The sequence below is a fragment of the Salmo trutta genome, chromosome 33, assembly GCF_901001165.1.
Source record: "Salmo trutta chromosome 33, fSalTru1.1, whole genome shotgun sequence".
Lineage (NCBI taxonomy): Eukaryota > Metazoa > Chordata > Actinopteri > Salmoniformes > Salmonidae > Salmo > Salmo trutta.
The window spans coordinates 19,704,539-19,723,258 of NC_042989.1; the positions used below are offsets into that span (position 1 = coordinate 19,704,539).

Here is an 18,720-nt window from a genome sequence, read left to right on the forward strand (position 1 = left end):
TCGGTCTCTCTCTCTCTCTCGGTCTCTCTCTCTGTCTCTCTCTGTGCACTACTTCTCTAGTCAGGTTGTCATAGTGATCTCTGTGGAGATAATGATATGCACAATGGTCACTATGCACTGAGGAGCAGAATAGCTCTGCATCCGGAGGAGACAACCTCACACGGCACCTATGAGCACCGTCTCTTTACATAACCGCCCCCACCACCCACCCATGTGTTGTGAAGGCGTGGTGTGTGAACGACTTAATGCAAATCAAATGTTTACAGTTATTGGTGTGAAAAGCTCTGCTCGTGGTAATGAGCCCACTATGAAGTCCCTTTACATTTGAAATAGAGTAATACAATATTTTAATGTTGCTTATTGAATATGAGGGAGTGCAATTGTAACATATACTGCATGTTCCAAACATGTGTTTTGTAACTGCATGTCCTCTGTTGTAATGTGGTCCATGTTGTGGTGTCCTCAGATCCAGTGAGAACCAGATCACCATGCATAAATGCTTTGTGCTGCTGGTGTTCATGGTGATCATCCTGCCCTCGCTGGGTCTCTCCAGGTATGGATATGGAAACATACATTTATAGTTTCCTGCTATGATCATTACAGAGATTACACAAGATCCAAGATCCTATACTTACACTCTAATGTGCCTGTGGTTCTTTCATCTCTAGTCTGGACCTGTTCTTCAGGTGGCTGTTTGATGTCAATTTCCTGGAAGACAAGAATATAAAATTTGAGTATGTTTAATTGTTCTGCCCTCTAATGCCATGGTACCATGCTTAGCTGGCATTGAAATAACTGCCATATACAGCGAACACGCTCCTAGGCTCTGCTTCCTCTCCTCTGTGTGCAGGTGTGTGTTCCTGCCTGATAACGGAGCGTTCTTCGTGAACTACGTGATCACGTCCAGCCTGATCGGCACGGCCATGGAGCTGCTGCGTATCCCAGCTCTGATGGTGTACGCTCTGCGTCTCTGCTTGGCCAAGCCCGGGGCCGAGCGCATCCACGTCAAACGGGTGAGAGGAGCAGTATTTGACTGTATTATTTGTGTGAGTTATTGATGTGACTTTTCTTTTCAAGTGTGTGTTTTGTCGGTCTCTCCAGAGCCAGGCCTATGAGTTCCAGTTTGGTCTGCAGTACGCCTGGACCATGTGCATCTATGCTGTTAGCATGACCTACAGTATCACCTGTCCCATCATCATGCCCTTTGGTGAGTGTGTGTTTGTGCGTGCCTCCTCCTCCCTGTGTGTGTGTGTCCGCTCAGTGTGGAGTGGAAGCCTCTCTCCTGCTACTGTAACATTGGTCACCTCTGCTGCCAGCCTGGTGCAGACTGTGTGAAGTGAATGTGCTGTAGTCCCAGACACTCAGACACAGCGAGCTGGGAGCCAGACGCCCACTTTACTCCTGTCTCTGCCCAGAGCCGCAACAATCCTTTATTTACTACTACTCTCCAGGCCTTGACGCATGCCTTCCACATTGTATCAGTCCTGGGCTCAACTGCATGCTGTCTTTAACCTGTGATTCACACTGTAGCCCAGAGTTAAATTCCAGTAAATTCCGAAGTCAACTGACAGGAATGGGAATTGAATTGACCTCAACCGTGCTTTAGACGGAAGTTCACAATATTATAATAGGTGATTGGCTGTATGTCCTCATCAGTCGGCACTGTAATGTCTGTCTCTCAGGGCTGCTCTACCTGATCCTGAAACACATGGTGGACCGCTACAACATCTACTATGCCTATGTGCCCACCAAGCTCAACCAGCGCATCCACACTGCAGCCATCAGCCAGGTCATCGTGGCGCCCATCCTCTGCATGTTCTGGCTCCTGTTCTTCTCTGTGCTCAGACTGGGTGCGTACTTCCTGGCTCCTGTTACCGTAGTCTATCAAACGGGCCAATACATGTGGGCTAGCCACTGTTAATCAGATATAGCTTAGTGGCTGCTAGAGTGGTCATATGGTGGTAAAGTCTTGATTGTGGTTCTTCTCTTTCCATTGTGCTTCAGGCCCAGTGCATCCCATCACCCTCTTCACTTTTGTGTCCCTGCTCTCCTGCCTTGCCTTCTCCCTCCTTGGCCTATGCCTTAGGAAACAGCCTGACAAGTCATCAAGCTACCAGGTCAGCTACAGTATTAACAATGGGACATAGTGGTGTTTTTAATTTTATTTTACCTTTATTTAACTAGGCAAGTCAGTTAAGAACAAATTCTTATTTACAATGACGGCCAAACCCGGACAGCGCTGGGCCAATTGTGCGCCGCCCTATGGGACCCCCAATCACGGCCGGTTGTGATACAGCTAGGAATCTAACCAGGGTCTGTAGTGACGCCTCTAGGCTCGCAGAGCCTTAATAGCTTTTTTACGATAGGCCTAATCAATGACGTTAGAGTTTAAGTGCTTCAACCATAGGCAATGTCTTTATGGGAAGTGGTGTTTAAGCATCTGCTGTGGCTGTGCTGGTGAGGTTGAATCCCTATCATTTTTTAAGTGAGAGATTATTCTTGACCCCTCCTGGACTTCTGGTGGGTATGGAGCACAGGCCCTCAAAGGCTAAATGACTTCTGTGCGATTGTGTTTCAGATGTCTGACCAGGTGTCTGCTGACCAGCCAGCAGAAGGGGCCTTCGCTAATGCAGAGAGAAGCTCCACCCCCTCCACCACCCCATCTAATGTACCTGCCTCCCTTCAATCACACCACTCTCTCAATTCCTCACAGAGTTGTACAATATTCTCATAACAACAAGATCTGTATGGGTAAATCTCAGTTGTAGTCATTAGTAACTTTTCTCTGTGTCCCTCAGCTGTTTGTGGCATCTGTGTTGCTGGAGCCGGAGCTAGGCCTGACCCCGATGCCCTCCCCAGCCCACCAGGGCTACGGGACCATGGCCAGCTCCCAGGACCGGGAGGAGGAGGAGGAGGAGGACCAGGTTGAAACCGTTGAGACAGAGCTCCAAGAGCCCCCAGACCCCTACTACGCCATGGACAGCCCAGTGTGTAACCAGTGACCCCCGCACCTCCATGCCTACGCCTGTGATATAAGGGAGCGAAAGATGCCACAATGCTGCATATTTACCTTTTAACCTCAGAATCACATCCAACTGCCTCAGCCCCTCTGACTGGACCATGTTTGTGAGACCATTTGGATTGTGTCTTTGGAGGTTCTTTGGAACCCAAGGCTGAAATAATTTCTTCCTCAGCCCTGTGGCGGGGATGTGGAGAAAGGATGCAAGTGGCCTTCTCTCCCTTGGTGTACAGAAGTCAAAGTGACCACACCACAACATCTCTCAAAGCTGTCATCATAAATGAACCATACGGAGGATACTTCAAACAAAAGTGCTGTCGTTTTCTGACTTACTGCTTCATAGTTTTCTCCCTTTCTCCCCTCTATAATTTGCGTGGAATGAATAACTAGCGAGGAAGAACACTGGGACAGGAGTAGGGATGAATTTCACCAACTCAGTGGGTTTTAACCGACTGACCCTACTAGACAGAGTGGTTTTGGCTCTGGTGTGGTAGAGCTCCGTGAGGCAGAGGGTTAGGGTTGCGGGTTGTAATCAAGCCATCTGCAGTGAGAGAACAGGACAGACGGATGGAGGGCAGAGTGGATCTGAGCTCTAACACTCCCTATGGAGGAGACGGCACAAGGAACCCAATGGAACCTGACACTATTGTATTTGTTTGTCAAGGTTGTTATATTTGCTATTCTGTAGAGGGGCAGGCTGTTTGTTTAATAACAATGTATTTATGGTGCCATCCCTTTATTGTTTATTATTGTTTATAAATATTACTGTGAAAAAGGTGTCTTGTTGGACAAGTCCAGGTAGTCAACCATTTCAAAACATGATCTCCAATTTACTTTGATTTTATGTTTTGCATAAATGTCCGGCAGCAAAAAAATAGTCAAGAAAAAATACTAATCGTAGTCTATTGCATCATGTTTTCAGTAGTCCAAAGCAGTCCTCTCCACTGCCTGTTGACAATGCTTTAGAAGAGAAAGGATGTCTGTTCACTGAGTATAACAAACTCAACAGCTTTCTCTAATGCTGCATAAGACTCAGCTGACAGTCTTACAGTAACCTTTGCTAGTGTTGTATTGCGCGTGTTTTGCTGCTCGAAGGAGAGGTTTCCTTGCCAAACTGAATGTAAACTGATTGTGGTTAGTAATCGTGCTCTCTTGCTGTGCCTTGAAGAAAATCACCCTTTCGTCTAGCAATCCAGCATGGCCTGAAATATGCTGCATGGACTGAACTAAAGACCAGGGAAAAGATGAAGACAGACTTAAATGAACAAACACACACAGAGTAGTGTATGACCATAGTTCTATCAAACGCCACCCATAACCAGCTATTATCTTACTCCCATCATTTGTGTGAGCAGCCATCTTCCTATGAATAGTTCCCTCAACCAATAAATACGCAGGGTTTAAATAAGTATTATGCAAAATACTTATTTTCTGTGTAATTTGAGTATTTTCAAATAATGTGGCGAAAGTCAGCTTCTATTTAAAGTATTTTCAAATAATTTCCTATGAATTGCTTTTTATTTTAAACTATTAAACATTTAAAATTAAAATAATACCCCTAGGACCAGGTTCTGGTAAAATATTTGTATTTGAAAATACAATTGTCTGTATTTGAGTATTTTCAAATACTTTACAAATGTCTTTTCAAAATGCACTCTAATATTCAACTGCTAACTTCTAAATACCTACTTCAAAGTGCATTTGAAAGTAATTTAAATACCCAGATCTGACAAGCAGTGTGCTCTAACAGACCACTGAGCTAATGATGTTGACTCATTATGTGCTGACTGGATTTGCTAGTCTCAGATGTCTTTAGAATGTTGTTTTTTCCCCCAATGGAATCATTTGGATTGTGGCTTAAGGTGTCTTGTTGTGGGTGTCACTCTCTGTCTGCAGTTTCTAACTGCTGTATTCTGTGATCATATAGCCAAGCTCTTTGTAGATGAATTTGAAACTTGTTTCTCTGGTGTCTTGGCCCTTCCTACAATGTTATGATAAGTTATTATGTTCGTTATGTTTGTCATCATGCAGCTATTGTGGTTCCTGGTTTTTCCTGAACCCAAAGAAAGCTACAGAATATATAGAATAGTACTCCAAAATTAGAACTGTAAAATTGTTCGCTTAAGAAATGTCACCCAAAGATTCAGATCCAGTGTACTTTTTAGTGCCTCCCTGGGAAGGTTGTCATTTTATAGTCATTGAAGTATATTCTTGATATACCCTGATGTCTTTATTTTGTATAATTTTTGTTGTTATTATAAATAGTGTTTGTTAGAAGTGGTTTTGTGAAACGGACAGAATATTATAGGATACATCTAGTGTGTCTTATAAAAATATAAGTTATTTGTTTAATTTCATTGGGAAACAGAAACGGATCATCCCAAAACGAGTCACTATGTTATGTTCACAGTGTAGGCCTACGCTACCATCTGAGATGTTAACTGTGGAGAGCAACACAGTAAAATCAGTTTGAACAGCACATCAGAGAAACCCTAAACAAGAAAGTGCATCAGCTCACCAAATGTGTGCTCTGGATTTCAGCTTTAGCGTGTCGTTTCACCGGCCATGAAGTTCATATAATAGGCGCTACTTGGTCAATCCGACGTCTGCATTGGCCGTGCAGCATTTCCAGCGGTACGGCCTCTTCAGAAGTCAGGGCATTCATACTTCTTGCGCTTCGTGGAGCAGCGCAGAGCTGTTGTCAAGGAAGTGAGTTTGTGTTTATACAGGACCTCCCGCCCCCACCTACCGTCAAACAATCATGTAAATGCGGAGCTATATGGAGCTCTTCATTGCTACAAAATTTGAGAGGCTACGGTGATGCAGTACAGAGCTCAATTTGGCCTCTGCATTCCTCCGTAGGCTCTGCAATTGCGTCACATCATCCATACGGTGTCTGCTACCACATTTTCAGATCAAGCATAAATTGTCTCTTCCTATTAAAACATGTTAATCAATCATTTTTTTAATGGTGGTCACAACGGTTGAGTAAACATCAAAAAGAAAGCGTGGTTCTTTATGTTCCAAAAACAATGAGTGGGGGGAATGTACTTGTAAAACTCACTGAGATTTGATTCCAAATTAGCTGTGTTGTACCTCTTTGTCATTTGTGCTCATACATCAAATGCTCTTCACATGGGTGCCCTGGCTCTATTTTGGGCATACAGTGGTTTTCCACTTAGGCCAAGCTCTTATTTTCATCCTTTAGAGGAAACTGGCGTGTCCTTACTGAAGTACTACTTATAGATTTCTTTGAATCATTTACTTTTGCAGGGAAATAAAGTAAAACAAACATTCTGTCATCTTGATGTAAATGTGTGGCTTGTTTTTCTTTTTGACCTGAGGTTGAGGAACAGTGGGAGAGTGTGTAGCGCTGTCCTCTGACCGGACAGGCCTGAGCTGTTCTGTGTCAAATGTCTTTGAAGTGCTGTGAGTGCAATTCAAGTTGAATCCATGGCCGCTAGTGCCTCACATCTTGTGTTACAGGGAACAGGCTCCCTTTTCTCCTCTGTCTCCTGTGGTCTGTAGGGAAGGGGATAGAGTCACAAGTTCAGCAGAAGGCGCGGCGCTTCCGGTCAAGGAAAAAGCCAAGGCGGACCTGCTGAGAGTTGACCAGGCTTTTATAGTGGTTTTTTTATATGGTGTGGTTTCTCATGCTGGCCATGAGAAAATGTAGTCTACAATTGACAGAGGCTCGTTGTCCAAGCATGTTTGGATATTCAGCAATGAGTGCAAGTTTCTCACACAGGGTCCAAGAGAGAAGGTTAATCTATAGTACATTGGTCAATTTGCCATCATTTAGAAACATTTTCATAAATGGGTATTGTTCTCAAACTATTGTCCTCAAATGTTCTGATTTGTAATAATGTATGTGCCATACTAAACATTTTTGCATCAAAAATTATATTTTACACTTCCTTTTCAAAATCCCCAGTTTTGTCAAAAGGCATTTTAATGGTCAGCCTGTTGGTGCTGAATCGAGGTTGTGTGGGGAATGAGTTTCTCTGCTGATCAGATTTGTTCACAATGACCATGAATTTGCCTGGCAGCACTATGTCCCATTGTTAATAGGAAAGACTGCGCCCCGGTCAGAGCTGCAGAGACAGGGTTAATGCATGCAGGTGCTCACCTCCCTGATGACCCACTGTTTGGAGAAGTGCTTCTGCATACAAACTAGCCCTGGGACAAGCCTGTGTGCATACTGGAGACCTCATTGGTCCTGTAAGCTTCATGTGGGGATTGTAGGTCGAATAGGGGCAACTCATTGAATGAGGCTGCCTGTCGCCAGAGCAGGGTAGAGGAGAAAGCTGAGTCTCCAATACCACTGAATAACATTGCCCTTAGTGCTGTTTAGGACAAATGTGCATCAGCATCCCTAAAATCTACGCTTGGTGCGTTTATCAATAATAATTCATTTACAGAGACTTTAATAGGGGGAAGATAAACCTATTATTCTGATAAGTTTCTGTGTGGGATAAATCACTGCCATTATGACCCTCATCGAGAGAGAGGGAGAGATGTATAAAACGCCTGACATTTTCCCCTGTCACCACAGGCAACTGCTTGGAGCACGCTTCTTAGTGAAAGGTGAATTCCTTTGGGTGTGTGGCACAGAGCTTTTCCCCTCATCTCAGATGCTCAGAATAGAATGTCTCTACCTCCTGCAGCCCACCATATTGTCATTTCCCCCACGGCTTATGCTGCCTCCTTATTTCCACATGCAAATTCCGCTTAATCAGTTGCTGCTGTTTTCTATTTACATATCTTTAGTTAAAAATTATGTAAAGAAAATATAAGCTGCGCTTTGTTTTTCACCCCCAGATTGCATAAGTTTACAGTAGACTTGTAGACGCAGGCTATAGTTGTAAGTGTACTCAGACAGATGATCAGTGTGTTCCAGGCCAGGCAGGGCTTTGAAGGCCAGAGAGGGGGGACAGTGCTTGCTCTCAGATCTTGGAGGAGATCGATGTGAGATCCAGTGTGGAGCTGTGAAGGTCTTGGCAGGCAGCGTGTCACAGAAGGTGGAGCTCATTAGAGGAACGTTGTCCTGATGAAATGCCACTGTCTCCATCTCCCAGAAGAGGTGTCAAGACCTGTTATCTAATGCAGGAGAACAGTGCCATTAGAGGGGGGCTTCATCTGAGTGTTACCATGGCTTCATACTTCAGTTAGAATATAACCTTTCTAATGTTTAGACTGCAAGTCAGTCAAGAGATCCTACCTTACTGGAACAATGTTCTGTATCCCTGCCTGTACTTTTTAGTGGAGCAATCTGTACCAACAGAGAAAAACATAAGCGCTCTAGCCAATTGAGACACCTCAAGTTAACTGGGAAGTTGGTTGTAAACTCTAAGCTTTCAACTGAAAATATTCACCTGTTTATGACATGTTAACAACACTGTAATACAACTGTCATGAAACAGCCGACAGAAGTGCTATTCCTCTGGTTGCTAAGGTAAGTGTTGCCGTGCAGCAGTGGTGGAGCCATCAGTGCTCAGCTGCCTCCAGGCTGGATGATCTTAGAGTGCTAACCTGATTAGCCCCAGTCTACTAGCCCCCTCCATCTCTCTACAGCCCCCTTCTCCTCTGTATCATATATCAGCCGCCCGCCAGCCAGCACCACTTGAGGAGAGTGTCTGTCTTCCTTCCACTTTGGACCTTTGCTTAACAGTTTCCATGACAACATCCAATCCCCCTTCATTCCAAAACACATTGCGTGGCTGTTGTCTTTTCTGCCTGCTTTTCTCCCTCAAAGTCTCAGGACTGATCCTCCAGCAGCTGTCAGGTATGGTACTGTACAATGTCCTCAAGTGGCCTCATGGGACAACTGTTGATCACTCTGGTGTACAGATACTTACCTCAATTATTCTGTATCCACCCATCTCTTGTGTATACTTTACTATGGCAAGTGGCCAAACCGTCTCTATACCCCTACATATGCCACTGGGTTGTACAGATGCTGCCTCACAAGACCTTTATACCTATAGTGGAGGTGAATGCGCCATAGCAATCCACAGCAGATCAGCTCCATGTTATGTGATGAATCATGTGTTAAACTAAATGTTTTTCTCAGCTCAATCCCCTGAATTTACACCCCAGCCTAAGTGTTACTCCCTTTGAGTCACAGTAGGACAGGCAGTGACTAGCATCAATCAACCAAAATCTCAGACAGAGAAGATGGAGAGCGCTGCAGAGAGACAGATTTGGGACATGTCAGTTACTGCTTTATCACCAGAGCAGACAGCCAGCTCATTGATGTGACTTTTACAATAATGCAAGCAAATTGAATATGCGAATGCTTTGTGGGATAAATTAACCCAATGTGTTGAATGGAGTTTGGGCAATCTGATACAGTACATAACAACTTAGTCCCCATCTCTCTGTCTCTCATCTCTCTCCCGTTCCCTCACGCACGCGCGCACACACACACACACACAGAAAGCTTCTCTTAATAGTTAAACATTTTTATACGTCTGCATTTTAAGGGCAAGAAAGCACATTAGCCATGTAGCGGCTAAGAGTTCTTGGAACCCTGGAGATGTGATGTATGTGACATTTGCATGATTAAGTGGGATGATATTCACTCTGCTCTCTGGTTTTCAGATGAAGTCCCTCTCATCTCTATAGCCACAGGGAAGGGGCCAGCCAGAACACTGATGTTACATAATCCCAAGGAATAGCCAACCAGAGCGAGAGAAATTGTGCATAGTGTGATTGATTACAGACCCTGAACTCAGCATTACTACCATCGCACTGACAAACAAACCAATATAGTGGAAGAAAAACAATAAACATTGTCATCTTTTTTCAGTAGTATGTCCACAAAAGATCACCTTTATTTACTATTAATTGAGTAAGCACACAACACATTACATAAGTATAGGATGGGGTCCATTTTACGAGCTGTTTGGTTGAGGGAGTATGTATTTGCATTAAGTGTCACGTGTTTTTGGTTAAAGGATAGTTGAAATCATTGCTGTTCACAGCTGAGTTGATGAGGTAGACATTGAGACACTCATAAACAGAATATCATGTTATTTAAATGTACCAATGCAATTCACACATACACACAAAACAGGCCTACTCTCAAATCTTTGAAATAGAGACAATACACACAGCAATCTGCCTAGTGCCATGTATAGACATATTAGAAAATGTGTTAAACTCATAGGTCTAGTTTCCTAGATTCAGATGAAGCTTTTTCTTGAACTAAAAAGCACGTTCAATGTAGATTCTCTATTGATAATGCTTTTTGATTCAGGGGAAGGGTTAATCTGGTAAGGGAAACTCATTATGCTAGTTGGAAAGTGGGAGAGAGAAACAAATCTGAATTAGTAGTGCTGCCATGGCCTGAAAATAAAGCTCACAGGTGATTGAACGGAAAGATAAAGTGAGATCTCCTTTAGAAATGGTTGTGTATTTAATGCCAACAGACATCCTTTTAGGGATCACACATTGATAATATGGCAATTATACCGATTGAGGAGAAATGTCTCTCTTACATTTATCATGACTTAAGGATAAAAGCTCACTCATCAAGACTTAAAATGCTTAAGAGCCTTGTCCTGCAAATTAAAAGGAAAATACATGGATTTTACATAAATGTTGTGGTTAACGTAACAGTTTGAAAAAACTGTGTTCGCAATGGCATATAGTCATTCACACACGTAAAACACGTAAATACAAAAATACATTGTATAAAAGTAATCTCAGACTGAAGCAATATTCACCACATATCAGCAGATTAGATATACAGTAGTGTAGTGTTATTATCAAATACTTGGTGTATTATAGCTAACTTGGCATTGTGACTTTCAATGTACAGGAAGATAACGACTGATACACACTGTATAGAAACATATAGGTAAATGTGTTCATAGCAGCAAAAAGGACGTACACATCTCTAACTATCAATGCTTACTACTTCAGGTAGGATGTAGTGAAACTTGTTTATCAATAAATGCTTTAAGGTTGTCCACAGAAAGATACTCCAAGCTCCAAAAGCACTTAACATTGCAGTACTATGAGCATAATAGGGAAGAAAAAAATGTATGAATAAATCCTGGCTTTGTCAATTACCTACTGGGTCCAAAAAGCCAAAATAGACTACTACTATATTTCTGGCCTGTTTACAACTTATGATAGCAATATTTACAATATATAGATACAGTATGTGGTTCAACACCACTTTACATTTACAATTAGTGAAAACTGAATGAGCTTAAACTAAGTCAAGCCCAAAGACCCTCAAGCAGATAATCTACTGTTGAGTTCCATTACATCAATTAGCTAGAACTCAAGAGAGGAGAATAACCATTTATTTTAGAATAAGTAACAGTCAGTTGAAGCCTATTGAAATATTATGGTAATACACATATGGCAACGTGAACTGTACAACCTCTACTGTCAGAGGAGAGGAGAGTGCCACATACACATTTCAGACAAAGGTGCACATGGACACCCTAACAGTCATAGAGATCACATAGAAAAGCTTTAGAATACATGAACAATTCTTGTCATTTTCTGCTGAGCATCATCAAAAGTAATGTGTTTGTTAATAATACCAATGACTTTAAGAATCAAGTTCCCCTCTAAGGATTGTTACACTCCAGGTCATGGACACACACAAAGAAAGGAGAGCATTAGTATGTGCCATTATCAGGTCCCTAGCCTAACTCAAAGATATAACGATAGAATCATGACAATCACTCTAAACAATAATCTTGGACGTACTGTACTTTTGTGATCAATGTTTCTATATCACTGGTTTGATTTGGGAGAGAGCCCATATCGTAGCTGCCCATTCCAGCCAAGTAATACTGCCAATATAGCCAGTGTTTGACAATTGTGTGACTCTAAGATACATCACAAAAACCACCACAATCATTGTAATTATTTGAGTAGATATATCAATGCATTATTTACAAAGCAATTTCAGTTATTACCTTAATTTAACCCTATGCTTCCTCTAATTTGAGGAACTCAAACTGCAGACCAAAGATGGTTGACCCATAACATCCCCACAACGTTATAGCAGCACTCTCTGGCAGCTACAACATCCACAGCAAAAACAGTTAACTCTGAACACCAGGTGATCCGACCATTATTTGTTGTGTCAAGTGTGATAACGCCATTCGTTCACCATATACAGCAATCAAACCTTTATGCTGTGAGTTATACAACCTTACTCCATAGCAACCATGAGGGTGATTAGACAGCAACTGGTAGCAGACCCCAAGTGTATGTTTCAGTCAGTCTTGTGTTCTCCGTTCTTGGCCCATCCTCTGCTCATGGCCGCCACTACGATGGTGTACATGTTGAGCCAGGCCTGACGCAGAGGGGCTGTGTACCCCTGACCCAGACTGCACTGCAACATGTAGAGAAGGGACTCCCCCACCACCTGCAACATACACACACATGCATGCAAATATTATGAATATTGGCATAGATTGATAAATTGTTGCAAGTTTTGTTTCTTAAAAGTTGTATAGTGTACAGTACACACAGTATGACAGTAATGTATTACAGTGAGTGATCAGAGTGACAGTAGTCTTACAGCGAAGGACTGGGTGTTAACCCCGACTGCCTGGTGCTTCTTGCCCAGGTTGAGCAGAAAATCCTCCAAGGTATGGAGGTTGTCCAGGTGACTGACTGCTGCATCGATCACCAACATTACCTGGACACACAAGCACACACACACAAACGCGCACAAGAATGTACGCACATACACACACACAAAACAAAGAAACGTGAACATACACCAACATGCAGCAAGAAGTTAGACATTTCCGTGGATTTGTTTCCATGAATTAGCCATTTAACTGTCAGTTTTAACAGTGATGGTCAGTGCAGAGTTACCTTCGTGACATGGTCCAGGAACTCAGGGCTGGAGAGGCAGTCTTGTGTGGTGCCACAGTTTGTGTTGTAGTGAAAGAGGTTGAGGAGTGCAGGCTCTAGTTCAAACAGTCTGCACAGACACAAAACACAATGCAGTACTGTAGGTGCAGATACTGTAGATACACGTAGTCGTAAGTCACACAATAGTTATGATTTTAATGTCTGGTGTGAGGAAATAGGACTGTCGGCAACAGTTCTTCTCTAGCGTCTGTTTTAGTAGCAGCAGTTCCAAAATAAAGACTATTGCAGCCAGTCGCCAAGCAACAAGTCAAGCCTCCAGTCCCGGTATAGGGAGTGTACGATGCAGTCTCTGTGTTGGTTAAGTGTATTTCTCTCTCCAAGTACTGTTTACTATGGCGACTACATTATTTACACTATATTTGCACTATGCTGGCATATTTTCAGTGTATACAACTGCAAATTGTAATGAATGGTTAGGTTTCAGTAAACTTCCTTACAAAACAAAATGCTGCAGATATTAACAAACACTCTGTTTTGGTACACATACAGTAAAATGAAATCTTCATGGAGGAACACATGCAACTTCTCCTAACTCCTCCATTCCTAACTGCTCAAATAAAAAGCTTTAGCTCAGAACTATACCTGGAGAACATGATGACTCCGTGTGGAACTTTGTTCTTGCCAAGACTCTCCCAGCTGACTCGGATCAGCTCCTTCTCTTTCTCTGTCAGCTTCTCCATGCCCAGGGTCGCTCAATGTGAGGACTAGTTCTCGTTGCAGGAATACGCCAACCTCTTTGCCGGATCAGAGGAAAAGCCTCCGGTCTGGGCAATCCATTACACTGTTGTAGACTCGGCTTGGGAAACCTCTGACGACCCACCTGGAAACTAAGTGTAAGTACAAGAGGGAAGACATAACAGGAAAACCAAAACAATAGAAAGAGGAACTTATGATCGTTGTATGTGCAAATCCCAGCATACCTTGGTTGTGAGACTCTTTTCTCCTCACACGCTACCTGTCTGTGCCAGTGTGTGTGTGTGTGTGTGTGTGTGTGTGTATTTGTGTGTGTGTGTGCAGAGCTGCTTTGGCAGGCACCCTTGTGCACTTACTTGCTCTCTTGCTCACGGTGCATTCAGAGAGAGACAAGTCATCCGCCGCTCTTATCTGTCACACTGACTGCTGTCTCTGTCCCTCCCCCTTTCTCTCTCTCGCTATGCTCTCTCTCCAGCGATGTGGATTTGTTCACCCCACTAAAGAAGGAAAGATTTCTCTCTTTTTATCCGTTGAGTATGTGATGAGCTACAGCTCCTCCTGCAGGTGAACCAAGGGCTGTCAAAAACATCAACCTCCCCACAAATAAACAAACACATATAGGGCGCACCTTGACTTGAACTGTCACCTCCAGAGGAGGCTGGTGAGAGGAGCTATAGGAGAACAGGCTCATTGTAGTGGCATGGAATGGAGTTAAACATGTGGTTTCCATGTTTGATGTGATTGATACCATTACATTCATTCCATTCCAGCCATCACAATGAGCCCATCCTCCTATAGCTCCTCCCACTGGTCATCTCATATAAGGTTAGAGGGCAATGAACTAATGCGGGATAAGTAAACAGTTAATCATAAGCATGATTTTGCGTAATGGGGAATGTCAGACCCCAATTGGGGGCCAAAATGAACATTTTAGAGTTGCTCTTTAACCTTGCTATGAATCTTTCTACCATCAGATAGTTTTATGTCCAAAAACTACACTGAATGAAACTCTGTAGTGCTTCAACCACAGACACTTAATCTGGAGCACTTGAATAATGAAATGTGTGGGAATTTTTATATTGTAGCTGAAGTAATAACAGACTTGAGGGCTCCACCTTTGCAAAAGTATATGGTTATTGTTTAACTGCTTGGAGAGGCGTCTTCTCAGACACTCAGATGACCAAGTCTGGTGGCCAAACTTACAGCATGTCATTACTCCACATAAGAGATGGGTTTTTTCTCAGCCATGCTATTGCCTGTTTTATTGGAATGCTTGCTCAACCGTTTCATTACATAGGTTTTTGCCCACACCTTTAAAGTCGGGATGTAATTAAACAGCCTTGCCCTACTATTCTCTGGGCCAGAGAGGTAATAGTGTTATATTCCATATGATCTTACGCTGTTAGCCATGGCATTCTCTGTGTTTATAGTAACTTCTGTATGGAATACCCAAGATGGTACAAAGCAGTCTCCTGCTGGACCACTGGGGGGTGTAAAGAGGGGAAACATGGTTTCCATGACAACCTCACTGGATCCCTTGAACCTCTGTCATGTGATGTTTGAGCTCTCTTGGAGGTGACTGTATCTGTCATTCAAGCATCTCCAACCGATGTGAACCTTACAGCTGGTTTGATTGATGGGATTTTAGGCCTACTGTACAGTGTAAAATACCATTTAAGGTCCCTCAATGACTTCCATAGCCATCTTTATCCGAATACAGCCAAACATTTGAGGTGGGACTTCACATCACGGTTCTGTGATGGTACCCTCCAAATGACCATATAAACTGGTCTCCATGGAGACAACAAGGTATGGCTCTGGAATGGGTCCTTGCTATCCGGGATCCTTGGGACGTCACTACCCCATTGAAGTTGAAATGTAAAATGGTTATGGTAAGGGTTAAGGTTAGGGTAGGGGTTAAGGTTTTGGTTAGGGTTAGGGTAGGGTTGTCCCTAGGATTCCGGATAGCTGTTAGCCTTTGGAATGGTGGTCGACTGCCAGCTACAGTGTGTCTGCTGTCAGCTTCTTTGAGTGTGTTTCATCAGCCAACTTAAAAATTATATCCAGTAATGTACACACATATTCAGATGTTTCCATCTGGTTAGCAAAATCCCATAAATACTTGGCTGTAACCTGCTTCAGCTCACAGTGGAGGCCAGTATTAAACCCCATTTGATGTGGCAATGGGCAGAGAGCAGTGCACTGACATGCCTTTTGTGATGGCCGATGAATGACTAGACCTATTTACTTAACTGGTACTGTGGCTCTTGAAATAGCCAGAGACCTTAACCAAAGCATCAGAGAAATGTCCATTTCTGACATTTCCTGTCCTTATAGGACCTGTCCATTGGCAAAATATTTATGGCCTTGCATGACAGATTTAATATCGTACTATAATATCCCTTAGATCACTGTCAGCACTTTGATTTATCAGTGAGGGATGACATACTAACTACACCAGGACCATTCAGAATCTGTTGTATTATACTGTAGGCCTACGTTTTGTTTTTAAACTCTTTTTTCCATCTGGTTACTAAGTATCTGTTCTCCTTTGTAATGCCACGCGTATCCCGGCAAAATTGTATATAAGCAAATAAGCCTTTGATAGTCAGTTTTAATAAGGATGAAATATTATGCAGCCATACATTTAATATTCCATAATACCCTGCCATTGTAAAATTCAAAATGACTTATAAATATATAGTTACATAAACCTTTATTCATTTTCTCACATTTGCTCCAGTTAATATCAATTTAAATGCTCCAGAGGCCACATGTCCCTGTTTAGAAAGGTCATAATCCATAACAAACATGTCAGACAGTCAAAGACTGGGTCAACATAGTTAAATTAGACTAGAATTACTTTAGAACATAGTGCTCTTTGAAACAAAATGGCTATATGGAGTTCCATGCCGGGTCGACCTTTTTGATCATACATTTATTTCCACTCTGGTTTTCACGCTCTCTTCCTCTACCTCTTCAATTTTCTCCCAGACGTCTATGTTTCCATCCCTAAATCAGACATGTCGGGTTAGAAAAGGTCTATATTGTAATTACATCAACGTTTTGCTTGGCTGCAGTATTTGTCATCTCTTCACTAAATACTTTATGACAGTCTCCCTGTATTATGTAATGCAACATTGTATAAATGACCAAACCACATGGCGTCCTTGGAGTTCCAGCTGCAGTGGTATTCCTAGTGGTATTACATATTGTATGAATACAACTAACAGTTAGTGGGTAGACACTCTACTACACACCCTTGTTGTCATTGTAGGTACCTTTTCTCCATGTTACTCTCAATACTTCGGTCATCACAATCGTCATCAGATTTGAAGATCGGTGTCGTTTCAAACTCTCATTCAAACCAGCTTCCCTCTGCATAGTCGCTCTGCGTCAGCCTTGGCGTTTTTCTAGAGCAATTACATCAAAAGCAATGGAATAGAAAAGGGGCAGTTAACAGTTCAAAGGCTCTTCTCAAGTGTTTGCAATTCCATAAATGTAGTTTCCAGGTCATTGCAAGCCCATAGTTTACCTGTGACACCTGTTCAAACAGGTAAGGATGGTCAGTGACTCTGGTCTTCATATCCTGTAGCTCCTTCTTATACTCTTTCATCCTTTGTTGCTCAGACTCCCTACAAGTACAGAGCCACATACACATTAGGTAAATAAATACAGTACAACTCTTTAATCAGTCTGTTCTTTTCAGTTTTCATCTAAGGAATTTCCATGTACTCACCGGTGCTGTTTCAGCTTCTCATGGTACACCTCTTTCAGGCTGCTGCGAGGGTCCATGACCTTGGCACGGAGAGCCACTGTCTGCTTCATGGCCTGAGACCTCATCCTGTGTTTCCTCATCAGCTCTGCACTCTCCTGCTCCGTGCTCTCCCTCTGCTCCACATACCTTCTGATGGACCATAGGACAGAGAGAGTAATCCTCATCTTTACTGTGATCTGTGCGAATGAAAGAGACACATCTGATAGTGAAGTTCACAGTTCCCTCTTACCTAATTGCCATACAGCGTTTCCTTGCTGCATCTGTAATGTAGGTGGGAAGCATATCCGTAGACAGCGATGTTAAACCGCCAAAGGAATTGCTTCTCTTCAAAAAGGCACTGACTGTGGATTCCTGAGAACAAAAATAACACAAGGAAACAGACCAAAGCCAAAGTAACAAACATATAATTTCTATACTGAACTAAGTTATATTTGCAGAGTGCTACAGTAAGCTCACTTGTTCTTTTTCAGAGCTGCTCCTGCTTGTTCTTGAGGGCAGGGTTGACGTCCGCAGGTGGAAGGGCTGACACTTGGTCACATCTTTCCTCTGGGCCCTCCTCAAGTCTTCCCTGTGGAAAGCCTTGTGCAGCCTATCAGGAAGGCCAGGACCTCCTTCTTAGTAGGCTGGGAGCTGTGAGGTTCAGGGTTCTCAGTATGAGGTGCTGTGGACTTCCTCAAGTTCTCCTTGGCCCTCGGCTGGATGCATATCGTCCTGCGCAGCTCCTCCTCTACAGAGCATGCAGAATTCAGTGAGAAAAAAACTAGATTTAGAGAGGATAATAATACATTTATAACACCATTTCCTGTACCTTAGCAACATCTCAAGAGATATTGTTTTAGGCAACGCACCTTTCAAATGCTCAGAGACTGCAGGGTCTTTGATTGCTTTAGGTATTGGTTTCCTGACATTGGTGGCCTTGGGTTTTTGAGTCTGTGCCACCATGCTTATCATTTCCATCAGCTTCTCTCTCTTCTTCTCATCTCTCTCTAGGAAGCTGAAGGGCTTCTGCATGGAGAACAGGAAGTCCTTCCTCTGTTCATGGCCTTCCTTCCTCTCAGTGGCGGTTCTAGACCATTTCAACTGGGGGGGCCAAGCTGGGGCCAGTTGTACTGTTAGAGGGGTCCAGTTACATTAGACGTTATTGTTGTCATATCGTTTTCTTCACTGCATTGCAGGCATTAGCAGGCAAAAGAACATGTTCATAATCATCATCGTTGCCACTGTCTAATAACGGATGTAAAAAAAGAACGATAGCAAAAATGCGTTATGTAAAAATTATTTCATACTCCACATTTAGGGGGGGGCACAAGGG

At 42.9% G+C, this 18,720-nt stretch overlaps 2 protein-coding genes across 6 annotated transcripts in view; one reads left to right on the forward strand and one right to left on the reverse strand.

The window, feature by feature from the left end:
* The window catches only part of LOC115172591 (calcium permeable stress-gated cation channel 1), a 37,843-nt gene extending 31,516 nt beyond the window's left edge, over positions 1-6,327 (forward strand). The window contains exons 17-24 of the mRNA XM_029730166.1: positions 467-553; positions 669-734; positions 851-1,013; positions 1,102-1,207; positions 1,683-1,850; positions 2,005-2,117; positions 2,579-2,668; positions 2,799-6,327. Of these exons, the coding sequence (XP_029586026.1) occupies positions 467-553; positions 669-734; positions 851-1,013; positions 1,102-1,207; positions 1,683-1,850; positions 2,005-2,117; positions 2,579-2,668; positions 2,799-3,002 (997 nt within the window). The 3' untranslated portion in view covers positions 3,003-6,327. The remainder of the gene's footprint in view (positions 1-466; positions 554-668; positions 735-850; positions 1,014-1,101; positions 1,208-1,682; positions 1,851-2,004; positions 2,118-2,578; positions 2,669-2,798) is intronic.
* Positions 6,328-9,819: 3,492 nt separating this feature from the next.
* On the reverse strand, positions 9,820-18,531 carry LOC115172592 (neuroglobin-1). 5 transcript variants are annotated; one of them, XM_029730168.1, is made up of 11 exons: positions 18,257-18,531; positions 17,865-18,135; positions 17,638-17,759; positions 17,370-17,537; positions 17,166-17,265; positions 16,912-17,043; positions 13,987-14,127; positions 13,520-13,764; positions 12,878-12,986; positions 12,576-12,695; positions 9,820-12,419 (listed from the first exon to the last, which is right to left on the reverse strand). In XM_029730168.1, exons 8-11 carry the CDS (start codon positions 13,615-13,617, stop codon positions 12,267-12,269), a joined length of 480 nt encoding a protein of 159 aa, XP_029586028.1. In that variant the 5' UTR covers positions 13,618-13,764; positions 13,987-14,127; positions 16,912-17,043; positions 17,166-17,265; positions 17,370-17,537; positions 17,638-17,759; positions 17,865-18,135; positions 18,257-18,531; the 3' UTR covers positions 9,820-12,266. The 5 variants fall into 5 exon arrangements, with proteins under 5 accessions (XP_029586028.1, XP_029586030.1, XP_029586029.1 ...); XM_029730170.1 differs by having other exon boundaries at positions 13,520-13,757; positions 17,638-18,135; XM_029730169.1 differs by lacking the exon at positions 13,987-14,127 and having other exon boundaries at positions 17,638-18,135.
* Between the last annotated feature and the right edge of the window lie 189 nt (positions 18,532-18,720).